General features: G+C 38.8%; 1 protein-coding gene across 1 annotated transcript in view; it reads right to left on the bottom strand.

Annotated features, from left to right (window-relative positions):
* The window catches only part of hdm (meiosis specific with OB domains hold'em), a 297,283-nt gene that overhangs the window by 163,895 nt on the left and 118,072 nt on the right, over positions 1-15,316 (bottom strand). Inside the window, exon 4 of the mRNA XM_090415441.1 lies at positions 793-868. Coding sequence (XP_090271567.1) covers positions 793-868 — 76 coding nt within the window. The remainder of the gene's footprint in view (positions 1-792; positions 869-15,316) is intronic.

A 15,316-nucleotide genomic window follows, 5' to 3' on the forward strand; every position in this document is an offset into this window, starting at 1 on the left:
CTTACACTTTGTCACATTAAATTGACATCCATTTTCCTTAGCCCAGTCCTATATCGTTAATGAACAAATTGAAAAGTAGTGGTCCAAGAACAGAACCCTGCGGCACACCACTAGTCACAGGCCATCTTTTGGACTCTACTCCTGAATAAAAGACTCTCTGGTATCTCTCCATCAACCACTCTCCTATCCATCTCACCAACCCTATATATCCATCCCCATCTGCTCTGGTTTACTGATTAGAGTTCTATGTGGTATCCTGTCAAAGGTCCTGGCAAGGTCCAGTAGAATCACTGTAAACCCATTACCCTTATCCAGTTCAGCCGTCACTGTGTTATAAAACATGAGCAAGTTACTGAGGCATGATCTACCTTTCACAGAACCATGTTGTCCCCCATACAGTATCCCATTTTCATCTATCCAATCCTGTATTCTTCTCTTGACTAATTTCTCCAAGACCTTGACAACGATTCCTGATATGCTAATCGGTCGGTAATTTACAACAGCAGTCTTGGAACCTCCTTTATGCAGTGGAACTATTTTCCTCTCTTTCAACCCTCTCGGGACTAACCCAGACCCGAGACTCAAATTAAACAAAATGGTCAAGGGTACTGACAATTCTTTAGCCGTTTCATGTATTTATCATATATCATTTATCATATATCATGTCTTGCATCATACAACGTGTGAAATATTATAAATAATATCATTTATTCACACTCTTCAGAAAATAAATTTACTTTTCATACACCAAGTTTCACACACTGATAATTATTTATGTATTAAAATGCAAACCTGCTTGTCTGTGGTTTGAATCTTTCATCAAAACCTTCAACCTGTTTGATCTGTACTTGGGCATTCTTAATTTGAACTGTAAAAACAAGAAAATAAATAAATAAATAAATAAAGTAAGTTAATAAAAAGAGTTATAAAGAAAAGAGAAACATATGCCGAGTGGTTAGCGTATCCACTCTCCAGTTAAAAGGATGCGGGTTCGGATCCTGCCGTGGGCATGGATGTTTTGATTGTCTGTGAAAATACTGGTGGTGGTGGTGGGCAGTAGGTAGCGTTGGTGTAATTGCAGTTCATTGTAGTTGGTGGATTCAGTGGTGGAGATGGAGAGTTGCAGAGTAGGTGCCCTCCCTCGTTGAGTCTTTGGACTCCCTGGAGGTGTTACGTAATAATAATAATAATAATAATATTGTTATCAGTAATGATTATTCCTATCATCAGACCTCTCTGAAGTCAAAAGACTCATCACAGGATGTCCTACTATCACAAACATAGTTCATCATATAGTGCTTTAAATACATAACCATACATAAATACATAACCTGTCACCTAGATAGGAAATGAATGCCTGAGAGTCATTGGCTGTTTATCTAGAGTCTAAAGCATATGGTTATGGTGACCTTCAGCAGGATTTAGTCCATGCTTTTGGAGGTCGCTTGTATCTTCCTCCATGGTTACAGAATTCTGTTATACTGCACAGTACTAGTCTGAAATATTTTTTCTTCACTTTTTAAAGTGAACATTTTTTCACCTAAATACTTAATTGAATGCATGGTAGTTGGCTACTATCTCTGGCTGTATTTGGATCCCTCATCTATCTTTCTGTTTTTATAAAATTTATTTTGTTACTTTTGAGGGCTATGGCAACTGCTATCCATTGTTCCTTAGCTCACAGGATAACTGGAGGAACCCTTTCCTTTGTTTCTCCTTTCATGGGGACTGCAGCTTCAATAGATGTTGGTTCCCTGTGTTAATTTTTTTCCTGAGGACTTCCTCAGCTGTTCATTGATTATTCTGAGCCAGTTTGAGAGTTCAAAGTCTAGTAGTCTGGTTCTGTTGTCAATATTTCAAGTGGCTGTTGTCCTCTCAAGTTCAACCTGCAGTCAGGTGGTCCATTTTGTTCGTACAAATTCATATTATTATTATTATTATTCAGGCCTCCATGGAGTCAAAAGGTTACTTTACTCATCGTGGGAAGTCCTTCCTAAGAAACACACAAAGTTTATCAAGACTCATCAAGATTCATAGAACCTTCTGAATTTTGTAAATGCTTTCTAAACTCTAGGTTTACCCATTGAGGATGGCCCATTTAGAGTTGTTAAAGCAATTGGAAATTCTAAGTTAAAAGAAGAAAATAAAATCACTGAGTGAAATGAATTCCTCTGAAAAAAAACAGAAAAGGGAAATAGAGTAAATCTAGTAACTAACAGGTACTCACCCCCAGAGAAGTTTTGCATCCAAAGATCAAGAGTCACCTAGATCAATAACAGGGAAACTCTATCCTCTCTGTAATGAGAAGTTCAACCTCCATCTCTGTTTGAATGTATGCATTCCACAGGAACAACAGGTTACTTTACTTTTTGCAGGCTTTTTCACTTGTCAGCACTGCCTGTTCTCAGACTCCACTCTCCATGATTCCTCCAATCCTCATCCCATAAGCCTCTTTTCTCCATTACTTTTATAACAGTACCTCTTCACACAGCTCTTAGTATTCCTGTTTTTCTCCTTCCGGGGAGTGACCAATTCATAATTCTCAATGACCATCATTCTCCTCTTATTCTCTGGACATGTCTATATCATTTCAAAGCATGGTGCTCTATCCTCTCCATAATGAGCAGGTCAACTTCCATTTCTGTTTGAATATATGCATTCCTCAGATGATCCATACAGGTGGCTTTCATACGTCATCTGAAGTAATCTATTTCTACGACCTCTACTTGTTTCCTCTGGCTGTTTGTGCATATGCCACTCACATCTGTAGGTCATTATACTCTTTATGATCACATGATATAGCATCTTAGTATAACTCTTTATGACTCCATAAAGCACCACTCATGGTTCTAATAGTTGCTCATGCCTGTCCTGTTTGAAGTAGACATAATTTCATGATGTCTTGAAATGATGTCTTATGGTTTCCACCTGTAACTCAATATCTGTTGCACTATTATCTCTAATTGCCGGGTACCTGGTTATGACTTTCAGGTCCTAATGTTTATACACATCCAACAGTTTTCTTATCTGGTATTCCACATCCTCCTTGTCCTATGTGAGGATCACCTGATCATCATCAAAAAGAAGAGAACGTCAGACTTGTTCTCGTATGGGTATACTCATTCCACAGCATTGCCTGTTCCAAAATTACAAGGCCTCATCCAAGTAGATCTTATTACTAGCAAGGAGCTCAAACAGGGATGTTGTATGTCACTGATATAGTAATAAATTGCTCTGAAAGTTTGTTACCGATTTTATATCAGACCTAGATCCCTGGCATATCTCTATTGTTCCCTCATCTATTCCTGCTCTCTTCAATACTTGCCACATTGTCTTCCTTGGGACAGTATCATAAACTTTCTCCAGATATATAGAAGTCAAATGCAGTAATTTAGTCCTAGCAATAATTTTTTGGGATATTTGGCAAAGGCTTTTGATAGACAGCCAATGACAAACTCTTAAATAAACTGAAACAGATGGGATTGGATAACAGACTTCTGAGTTGGATCATTGACTGGCTGTCAGATAGATATCAGAAAGTTGTATATGGAAGTGCAGTATCCCAAAAGAGAAAGGTCACTAGTGGTGTGCCACAGGGATCAGTTTTGGGGCCATTGTTATTCAATTTGTATGTTAATGATATTGGGATGGGTTTAACTAGTGATATGCAGCTGTTTGCAGATGATGCAAAACTGGGGAGAGCAATGCAGAGTCAAGCAGATGTTATGACCTTACAAGAGGACTTCGATAGATTACATGAATGGGCAGATAAGTGGAACTGTCAGTTCCACTTTGCAAAGTGTAAGGTTTTGAGATTTGGTATGCAATGATGGGATGCAAAGTATACATTTGGCAAGGAAATTTTAACAGCAGTAGAGAAGATGAGAGATCTAGGAGTGATGGTGGACAAGGACGTAAAATTCAGGGCCCACATTGCACAAGTTGTGAAGACGTTGCATCGGATAATGGCAATGATGCGAAGGACCCGGACATGCAGAAATAGAGAGTTTATGATACCATTGTATAAGGTCTTGATCAGGCCTCATATGGATTACTGTGCACAGATTTGGTCACAGGGTTTTCATGGTGACGAGGATATGTTGGAAAGGGTCCAGAGAAGATTCACAAAGGTAGTCATTGGAATGTTGAGTGCATGGATAGATTGAGAGAATGTAAGTTGCAGAGCCTCATGAATAAGTGGAAGACGGGGTGGGGGGATATGATTGAGACATATAAGTTAGTCAGGGGTTGTTATCTGGTCGACATGGAAGAGATTTTTCATAGAATGGGAGGGGGGGATAGAACAAGAGGCCATCGCTGGAAACTGTATTATGAGCAGAAGAGTAGGTTCTTTGCATGGAAAGTGGTTGGTGAGTGGAATGCATCACATGAGTGTGTTGTGGGTGTAGACACATTGAATCAAATTAAAGCATGGTTGGATGAACATTGTGTGCAATAGTGTGTGTACCTCCCACGATGAGTCTCTGACTTCATGGAGGTCAAATGTTAATAATAAAAATAATAATAATAATAATAAAGAGAAAGGTGACCAGCAAACTCATGAATAGTTCAAGGCTCAGGCAAGAAAGGTGACTATCATGGCAAGGAAGGCAAAATCAGATTATGAGAAAAATCTAGCCAAGCAGTCCAAATAAAATCCTAATAAGTTCTTTCATTATGTGGCAAGTAAGAGTAAGAATCGCTATGGAAGATTAGCCTTAATGAGTGATGACACTCACAAGGTGACAGAACAGATAAAATAGTTGAGTTACCACTTTGTAAGCATATATCATCCTAGTGAGGTTACTGCTTTAACATATGTAACAGACACTAATATAGGAATAGAGGTGGATGAAGTGGAGGTTCTTACAATATCGCAGAATCTCAATGTAAATACATCTGTGGAATTAGATTGGATATCAGCTCAGGTTTCATGAGAGTGTACAAGGGAACTGGCAATGCTTCTGTCTAGGCTCTTTAATTTAACTCTCAGCTCTGGTAGAGTTCCAAGGGAGTGGAAAGAGGGCAAAATAATTCCGTTATATAAGAGAGGTTCTAATACTTGATTACCTTGAGGGACCTGTGTTTCATTCAGGATTTCTCCATGAGTGTATGTCGCAAACATGTCTTCAATGATCTCAATCTTGGGCCTCTCTCTCTCTCTTTTCCATGTTATACCCATAGATATCACTAATGGGTCTTCCCATCTTGTAGGTGATCTTTCTGGTTTTCTCTTTATTCTCATTTGCCAATTAAGTATTCTGTGTGTCCATCTGTTATCCCTAAGTCTTGCTATGTGGCCTGCCCATTTCATCTTGATTTCGTATACTGCAGTTACCACATCTTTTGCACCAGTTCTCTCTCTTAGTTCTGTACGTGTTCCATTTTGCTGATGTTACAAATCTTACATTCTATGACAAGCTGAGCAATCTTGAGAGTGTCTCCTTCTTGTCTTGTTGTGTTCCATGTTTGCAATCTGTATGTGAGTGATGGAAGAATGTCACTATTAAATAGTTTTGCCTTCACAGAGATGTCAGAATTTGGATCAGTAAGGTGTCTTTTAGTCTGTTGAATTATACCTATGCAGGTTCCTTTCATTTTACTAGTTCTTCAGATAAATCATTATTAATTTTTATTGTCTGAGATGTTATTAATATATAGATTGTTATTAAGGGATATTATTAATATATAGATTGTTGTCACTTGTGTAGATGTTTTGAATCCATTTTGTTTTCCTAGATTGATTTCTAGGTCTATCTGACTGTCTTCTGGGTTCTTTGGGTTTTGAGATATTAGTACTAGATCATTGGCAAACATAAGGATTTGTCATTTTTTGCCATCAATGTTTATTCCTCTGTTTCGGTCTATTTTCCTCAGAATATATTGTAAATACTTAATAGATTTCAGGAGATCACATCACCTTGTCAGACCTGTCACTTTATATCTATATTTATAGGCTGATGAAATAAATTTATTTGTGTGGTCAGATTTTTGTTTATTTCTTTTATCATGTTGATATAAGTAGGATCCACATTTATTTCCAGTAAAGCACAGATGACTGCATTATGTTCCATGGTATCAAATGCTTTTTTGAAATCAATAAAGAGGAAACATAGAGGGATTCAGTATGCTCTGCATTTTCCTGTTAATTGCAAAATGATATCGATATGATCTATTGTGGAGAAGCCTCTTCTGAATCCTGCTTGTTCTCTGCTGGAGTTGTCTTTGCGAGTATTTTAGATTCTGTTTAGTATTACCCTCTTCATAATTTTATATATGTGAGAGAGTAGACAGATTGGGGAATAATTTTTTGTCTTCTTTATTTCCTTTTATGAATAGAAGTACATTTTTTGAGGTTACCATTTTTCTGGAATCATTCTTTCTTTCAAGTACCACTTGAATCTGGTAGTCAAGGCTTTGAATACGGTTGTTCCACTTTGTTGGATTTCTTCAACCTTAACATGATCAAGGACATGTTCTATTTCATCGGGAAGTACATCTAGTATATTGCTTGGTTTGGGAATAACAGGTTCTGAGACGTGGCATTTAGTTGCATAAAGTTCATTATAGAAAACATAGTATATTTTTCTCCATTTTGATCCTATAGAGCAGATGGGATTGAATGTCTCTAATTTAAAGATCACAATTGAGTTTATTATTATTATTCCGGCCTCCATGGAATCAAAAGACTCATCATGGGATGTCCCTCCTAAGAAACACAAAGTCTATCAAGACTCATCGAAGGGAAGTCCCCCCCCCCTAAGAAACACAAAGTCTATCATACCACTCCTTGAACTCACTGACCGTTCTCACTCTCACCACTCCATCAGGCAATGCATTCCATGGTTCAACCACCCTCCATGCAAAGAAACCACTCCTCACCCTCTTGCTCACAGTTTTCTTTTGTAACTTCCAGGGATGGCTTCTTGTCATCACTCCTTCCTGCTGTTCAACCAAGTGAAAGAACTCGCCAGTGTAACCACCTCTCAACAGTTTAAAAGTCTCAATCATATCACCTCTCCTTCTTCTATCCACCAAATTCATCCACATTCCCTCAGCCAATCCTCATAACTATCATTGTACAGTCCTGAAACCATCTTTGTTATCCACCTTTGTACCCTTTCCACAGTTAATTTATCCCCTTCAAATCCTGGGGACCAAATTTAAGAACAATAGTCCACATGTGGTCTGATCAGAGACTTATACAATGGAATGATAACCCACTTATCTCTGCAGGTCAGTGTCCTTCTCATAATTGCAGCAATCCTCTGTGTTACCTTCACCACCTTTGCAATATGTCCCCCTAAATTTCAGGTTTCTATCAATCATCAACCCCAGATTTCTTGTCTCCCTACTTCCTCCAGTATAACTCCTCCCACAGAGTATGCAGTGTCCCATCGATGTCTCCCAAACCTCAAGAGCTTATTATATTTTGCTGCATTAAACCGACACCCCCATTCATTTGCCCATCTAGCTGCTAGCTTATTTAAATCCTCTTGCAGGGCTACCACATCTGCACTATTACTAATAATCCTTCCCAGCTTCGCATCATCCGCAAACAACTGAATATCCCCTAGCAATCCACTGGCAATGTCATTGATATAAAGGTTAAACAATATAGGTCCCAGTATTGAGTCCTGTGGAACCCCACATGTAACCCTCTGCTTCCTTGAAACTGCCCCACCATACACAACTCTCTGATACCCATCGGACAGCCAATCCTGAATCCAGTTGACCAATCTGACATCCAGACCCATGTGCTGCAACTTAAATATCAGCTTATCAGGTCGCACCCTGTCAAATGCCTTCGCTAAGTCTAAGTAAATGGCAGTATATGCCTTTCCCTAATCTAATGCTCTTGTAACTTTATCGTAAAATGCTAGCAAAAACAAGAGCGCCCGTTCACAAATCCATGTTGACACTAACAGATAACATTACCCTCATCTGTCCAATGCTGTATACGGTCCTTCACTACTTTCTCCAAGATCTTAACAACTACTGATGACACACAAACTGGTCTATAATTAGACACTTCCAGTCTGCTACCGCCCTTATGCAATGGCACTATCTTACCTTCTTTCCATTCCATGGGCACCTTTCCAGCAGCCCGACTTTCATTGAAAAGCCAAGTAAAAGGCACTGTCAGTTCCCTAGCACATTCTCTCAAAACTCGTGGTGAAATACCATCCAGTCCCACAGTTTACTGACATCCACAGTACTCAGTATATGAAACACACACTCTCCTCCTATACCTGTAAACCTCGAACCTGCCCTATCCCTCTAGAATTAAAACTGACTCCTCCAGGATGAAATACTCCAATGAAGTGTTCATTGAACAATTCTACTATGTTTTCTGCATCAGTCACTCTATTCCTGTTTTAATCCCACAGTATCATTCTTCCACAGTCAATTCTCCTCCTACTGGCCACATAGCTAAAAAATTCCCTAGGATTTTCTTTGGATTTTAAGGCTAATCTCCTCTCATATTCCAGTTTCGTCTTCCTTACCATACCAGTCACTCTTCTGGTCTGTGTCTTATACTCTTCATGCATCTTCTCTTCTCCTGCCTCCTTATATCTCTTCCACAGCCTCTTTTTCGCATGCAATTCCTGTTTAATATTGTTTGTCATCCACTTTACTCCAAAATGTGTCCTCTTCTTCACTCGTGGTATACAACTTACCATTGCTGCTAACAAATATTCTTTCATAATTTCCCATGCACTAATGATATCCCGGCCTTCCAATTCCTCCCTCCATGAAACTTTCCCAAGTTGACGTCTTAGACTATTATAATTACCTGCCTTATAATTCCACATAAGTTCCCGTCTCTTTGATACTCCTGCATGTCTTTTCTTTTTCCAAGTCAAAACCATATGGTCACTCTCTCCAACTGGTGGGAGAGATGTCATCTCACTTATTATCAACTCTTCTGATGCTATAACCAAATCCAAAACTCTTGTTCCCTCTGTTACATGTTGCCTAAGACATTTGTCCCTCAAGAATTCTAGAAATTCCATTCCCTTATTGCTACATGCATCTTCCTCTCCCCAGTTTATACTACTGTAGTTAAAATATCCCATAACAATCATTTTTCTTGCACTTGCCAAACTCAACTGTCTAAATATTTCCTGGTCCTCACCCTCTGTACTCCTGGGCCTGTAGCAACACCCCACTAAATATCCTGTCTTGCCGACCTCTACCTCACATCATATGCTTTCAAAATCATTAATGTCACTGCCTTCCAAAGTCTCCACTCTTAGAGGACATAGGTTGTCACTTATCATAAGCAGTACTCCACCACTATGCTTTCCGTTCCTTTCCTGCCGAAAAATGCTGTACCCACCGTCCTGTTATTATATCCTCTTCTGTCAACCACGTCTCATTGATCCCAATAATTTTTAGTCAGGCTGATGCTATCTGCATCACCAATTCCTCTCCCTTATTCCGGATACTCCTGGCTTGAGTATATAGCATATAAATGCCATTATTTCTATACCATTATCCCCTCTAGACTCCACTTGACTCGGTGTTACCCGATGTCGTCCCCCTTCTCCCAAGTATCCATTCCCACAAGAAGCTACCCCTGCTACCATCCTCCCTGGGACACACTGACTTTTTCAGAACAGCAATCTCTCCAGATGCCTACGTCCTTCCTCATTCAAATGTAAGTGGTCTCTTGCATACAATTCCTCTCTGTCCTCAAACGCACTCCAAGCATCCACATATTCCAGTCCTCTCTTGTCACACATTCTAGCTATTATGTCATTCAATATTACCGCTCTTCTGCTCAGTTTGTCATTATCATACCTAGGCAACATACACACATTATCTTTCCTCTCTGTGTCTTCTTTCATACCACCTCAAGCAAGAATCTCATATCTCTCGCTGCCCTATTTACACCACCACTCAAGTCATTTGTTCCCAACATCACAATCATCTCATCCACCCTTTCACTTCTCTTAACTGCCAAAGCCACTCTTTCTATCGTTCCTCTGGCAAACACTCCTCACGCATCCTATCTTGAACACCACAGATCCTTGAGTCCCCATACATTATACCTCTTTCCATTCCCTCTCTCCTATTGTTTCCATTTTCTCCTCTTCTTTCATTCTCATACCTCTATCTCCTACTGTTTCCATTTTCTCCTTTTCTAGCACTCCCATACCTCTCTCTCATTCCATTCTCTCCTCTTCTAACACTGCCATACCTCTCTCTCATTCCATCTCTCCTACTATTTCCATTCTCTCCTCTTCTAGCATTCCCATACCTCTCTCTCTCATTCCCTCTCTCCTATTTTTTTTCCATTTTTTCCATTTTTCAAATCGACTTTCTCCATTTTTTTCGGGCTGGTTTTTGGCTGTGCTGCTTCTCTTAGTTTTGTACCCTGAATGCTTGGTAGTCCAATTGGATTCTTTTCCTTAATAACTTACAGATAATTTCTTATTCTAGAAAATTTTCTTGGGATTTCTTTAGTTTGTTTCTCTTTTCCAGTAGTTCTATGGTTTGAGGTGTTCTCTTTTCTTTCACAGGAATTTCTGACTTTTTTTTTTTCCTCTCATTGAATTTATTAATAAATTCAGTATATTCGTCATCCATGTAGCAGTTCTTAATAGTCCATTCAGTCTCTTCTATGTACTTCCTGAACTTGTAATAGTCTATCTGTTTGGGCTGTCTTTTGTATTTTGATGTTGTCCTGATATGTTCTTCCATTTTGTGTCTATTCTTATAATGGCTATGAGAAGTCTATGGTTAGAATCTATATTGAAATATGTTTTGCCTATTGTACCAGTCTTCTACAGTCTGTTAAAATGTAGTCTATTTCATTTTTCTTTTGTGTCCATTAGTGACTGCCAAGTCCATCTTCTTCCTGGGCATTTGTTGAAAAAAAGTATTCATAATAAAGAGTTGTTCAGCTGCAGCAAATTTGGCTAATCTCTTTCCTCTTCTATTTCTCTCTTTTGACCTATAAACTTTTCATTTTGTTTACCCCCCATCCTATTTTGGTGTTAAAGCCTCCACCAATGAATGTGTATGTTGACTTGTAATTTAATGTCTGTTTCAGATTCATGTAGAAATGTTCCATTTCTTCATTATTGACTATGGATGTTGGAGTGTAGCAGGATATTAATTTTATTGTTATATTATTCTCTAATCCAATTAGTAACACACCTATTCTTTCATATATAATATTACAAGAAAGGATCAACTTTGTGAGCTTAGATTTAACGATAAAGCCCACTCCATCCAGAAGATGCTTCCAAGAATATCTGAGCCTTCGTATCATTTTGCTGTTAATTCTTTCTTTTTGTTTCATTTACTAGGAGGATATCAAAATTGATATGGGCTTTTGCAGATGAAGGTGAGTTAGCCAATCTCATACGGTGGTAGCATGGTTTTCATCCCATGTACAGACAAATCAGCCTTCAGAACACACACACAATTTACAGACAAAAAATACTGTTTTTGGTGATGATGAGCGATAGATGGCATTGATGGCAGTAGTGTCATAGTTGGAGAATTAAGTAGTAGTCGAGAGGATGAGATATATTTAGCGATGTAGAGTAGTGTGTCCTCCCAAAATGAATCCTTGGACTCTCTGAAGGTATCATGTAATAATAATAATAATAAAATAATAATTAGTTCTCTGATTAATAAATCTATTCTGTAGTCTCTTGCCAAAATTCAAGTATTAAGGGTACCGACTGCTAGTTTCAAAGATCTAATGGGGTGGCCTGCCTTCTTCTGCGATAGTCTTAGCATCCCTGGCCCCTCTCAATGCCTCACTACCACAGTAGAGAGGTGAGGGCCATGCAGGACTTGGGGCCATTTCTGTTGCTGTAATAATGGCATCTTTGCTGTAGTCGGATATACACTTTTCCTGACTAGGGTTCTGTTGTGTTCACCAGAGCTCTGTTAACATTATTGGGTCCAGGTCCAACGGTGGCTAGGATTCCCAACACACTGGGTGCATCACTGGGAGGTAGAGTTGGACTTTGCACCCCTTCTAAGACTGAAGTAGCAAATTATAAACCAATCAGTAATCTCAAACATGGTGTTACAAGCACAGGAAAAATTGGTCAAAAAAATAGAATTCAAGAATGAGTAGATAAAAATATGATACTGCATGAGGGACAACATGACTTTATGAAGGGTCAGCTATGCTTTAATAATTTTTTTTTATAGTAGAGCGAATTGGATAAAGGAAATGGCCACACAACAATGATTCTGCTGGATTTTGGAAAGGCATTTGACAGAATACCACATGGAACTCTCTTAGGCAAATCAGAACAAATGGAAATGGATAAGAGCCACCTTCTTATCCACTGGTTAAGTCAATAAGAGTGTGGCTGCTGGACAGATATCAAAAAGTGATATATGGAGGCACAGAATTGAGATGAAAACAGGTGACTAGTGGTGTGCTGCAAGGTACAGTCCTGAGACCATTGTTGTTTAATTTGTTCATAAATGATATAGCAAATGACCTGAAAGGAAATATTCAGTTGTTTGCTAATGATGCAAAATTATTATTATTATTGTACTGAAGAAACTCACAGCATATACAGAAACCTTTCATTTCATTTCAGTGGCCACTAGGGGGATTCGTAGTCTGTAGTGTTTGTTGAGAGCTCCTGATAAGATAAGTGTTATTTCAAGTTATCATTGACAAATTTACATGAATATTATTCTAGTTTTGTTTGCTTTGCGTATCTTAGTGTGTCTGTTTGTGTGTTTTTGGTGTTTACATTATTAATTTAATAAAATACAATAGAAGTGAGTATGGCTTTCGTAAGAAGGAAAATGGCGGCTAGTAATAATGGTTCACCATCTTTATTCAATAACTGTAATATAAAGGAGATTATTCAGTGTACTATCTGCGAAATGTACGCTTTGTGGAGTGCAGTTGGAGTATGGTTAGACGATAATAAAGGAGTGAATGTGTGTAGAAAATGTAAGGAAAATGAGGAATTAAAGTGTATTTCAGGTCGTGAGTGTCATATTTTTGTCAAACTTCAGAATGAAGAAAATAGTGATATGACAAGAAATGGCGAGGTTGTACCAGAGAACTGTGAGGGTGTGAATGTAGAAAGTGTGAATGATGGTATTGCTACAGAACAAATTAATGGTGTAGCAGAAAATAAAAAAGATGAGATAGATGCAATGAGTGAGATCGCGTTGTTGAGCAGAGCGATACAAAGAGCAAAGCAGCAGCTAGGGCATATGAACAAACGTCTACTGAGTGTACCAGCCAATAATAAAAAGTATGATAGGAAAAATAAGAGTATGAGCATGAACGTAAACAAAATGAAGGAGAGAGTGCTGTATGGAGATTCGTTAGTATGAGGTGTGTTAGTAGAGGATTTGACAAAATCGTACCAACCTGGTGCGACCATCAAGGACTTAACTGAGTCTATTAGAGAGCAAAAGGAAAGGGTGAAAGATATGATTGCTGTGGCAGGTACAAATTAATTGAAAGGAAATAAAATGGAAATGATAGAGGACCTGAATGAATTGTTTGAGGTAGCAAAAGAAAAGAGTGAGAGAGTTAGGATAATCAGTCTTTTGCCGCGGTATGACAGTGAAGTGTTTAAAAGGAGTGCCATAATTGCAAATGACTTTATGCATGGGTTATGTATGACAAGTGGTGTGAAATTTGTGGACGTGTGGAGTGAGTTCGATGGGCGAAAGGATCTATATAAGATGGATGGCTTGTATTTGAATGGATTCGGTGTAAGGAGATTTTAAAAAGTGTTTGTTGAACGAAGTGGATGTGCAGAATCAGGGAAACTAGATTTATTAAGGAGGGGTGGGGAGTAGATATGCAGACCTTAGGGAGGCAGTTGAGTGCAGTTGAGAATGAGTATAATATGCCCAAGCAAATAAGGACAACAAATCAGAATGGGATAGTTAGTGTAAGGCATCAAGGTAGGGATGGGGCTAATGGGGGTCTGAAATTCATGTACACTAATGCTAGGAGTATTAGAAACAAGAAGGAAGAATTTTTGGCCATGGTTAGCACTTCCAGACCACAGGTTATTGGCATTAGTGAAACATGGCTGACTGTAGATCATATAGCTAGTGGGATTGAATGTGATGGGATAGTGTGTTCAGGAATGACAGGGAGAATAAAATGGGGGGAGAAGAATTGTTGATGATAGCTGATGAGCTGCAGCCAAGGAGAATAGAACTTGAACTGCAGGATAGAGAAAAGAGCACATTTGAGACTATTTGATGTGAGACTGAGACTAGCAGAACAAAATATACAGCTGGGTGCTGCTATAGAACAGGTGATGGAATAGATGGTGGAGATAGTATGCATAAGCAAATAGAAGAAATGAGTGGAAGGATGTTAATTATTATGGGAGATTTCAACTATGGTAACATTGATTGGAAGGAGGAGAGGACAAATGGGAAAAAGGAATTGGATTTTATGTGGTTATAAAGGGATAACTATCTGCGACAGCATGTAATGGAAAATACTAGCGGTCAGAGAGTGCTTGACCTAGTAATTGCATCTGAGAATTTGGCTGTAATGAATGTGACCACGTTGCCACCAATTGGTGAGAGTGATCATAGGGTCTTGACTCGAGAGGTGGCTAAAGGTGTGGAATTTACAATTAAGACAGGGTACATGTGGAATTATCGGGCTGGTAAGTATGACAAGCTTAAGAGTTTCATTGGTTCAGTGCCATGGCATGTACAACTGCAAGGGCTAGAAGCTAATACTGCATGGGAGGCAGTTAAGAAGTGTTTGCATGAAGCAATGGCTGATTGTTATACCTAGAGTCCGAATAATAATCAAGTAGGGGTTAAATGGACGAATAACACCATTAAGCTTGAACTGCAAAAAAAGAAAAAAAGAAACAACTATGGAGGGAATTTAAGGAGAAAGGTGACCGACAGGCACATGAAAGGTATAAAGCGCAGGCCAGAAGGGTAACGAGTGTGGTAAGAAAAGCAAAAAAGATTACGAAAGAACATTGGCCATGCAAACTAAAGAGAATCCTAAACAGTTTTATCGACATGTTGCAAGTAAAAGAAAAAATGTATATGGCAGAATGATTTTAAAGAATGCCGATGGTAGGGAGGTAACTGAATCAGTTGATATAGTTGAGTTACAGAGTGAGCACTTTGCACGAATATATCATCCAGGTGGTGACATTGCAGAAATGAATGAACCAATAGATTATACGGGAACTGTGGTGAATGAAGTGGAGGTGAGTAGTCTATTGCATAACCTCAATGTCAATACATCTGTGGGATTGGATGGTATACCAGCTCATGTCGTACATGAAGGGGCTAAAGAATTGTCAGTACG

Source organism: Typopeltis vanoorti, chromosome 3 (genome assembly GCF_054136105.1).
Source record: "Typopeltis vanoorti isolate ZY-2024b chromosome 3, IOZ_Tvanoo_1.0, whole genome shotgun sequence".
NCBI classification, from domain to species: domain Eukaryota; kingdom Metazoa; phylum Arthropoda; class Arachnida; order Uropygi; family Thelyphonidae; genus Typopeltis; species Typopeltis vanoorti.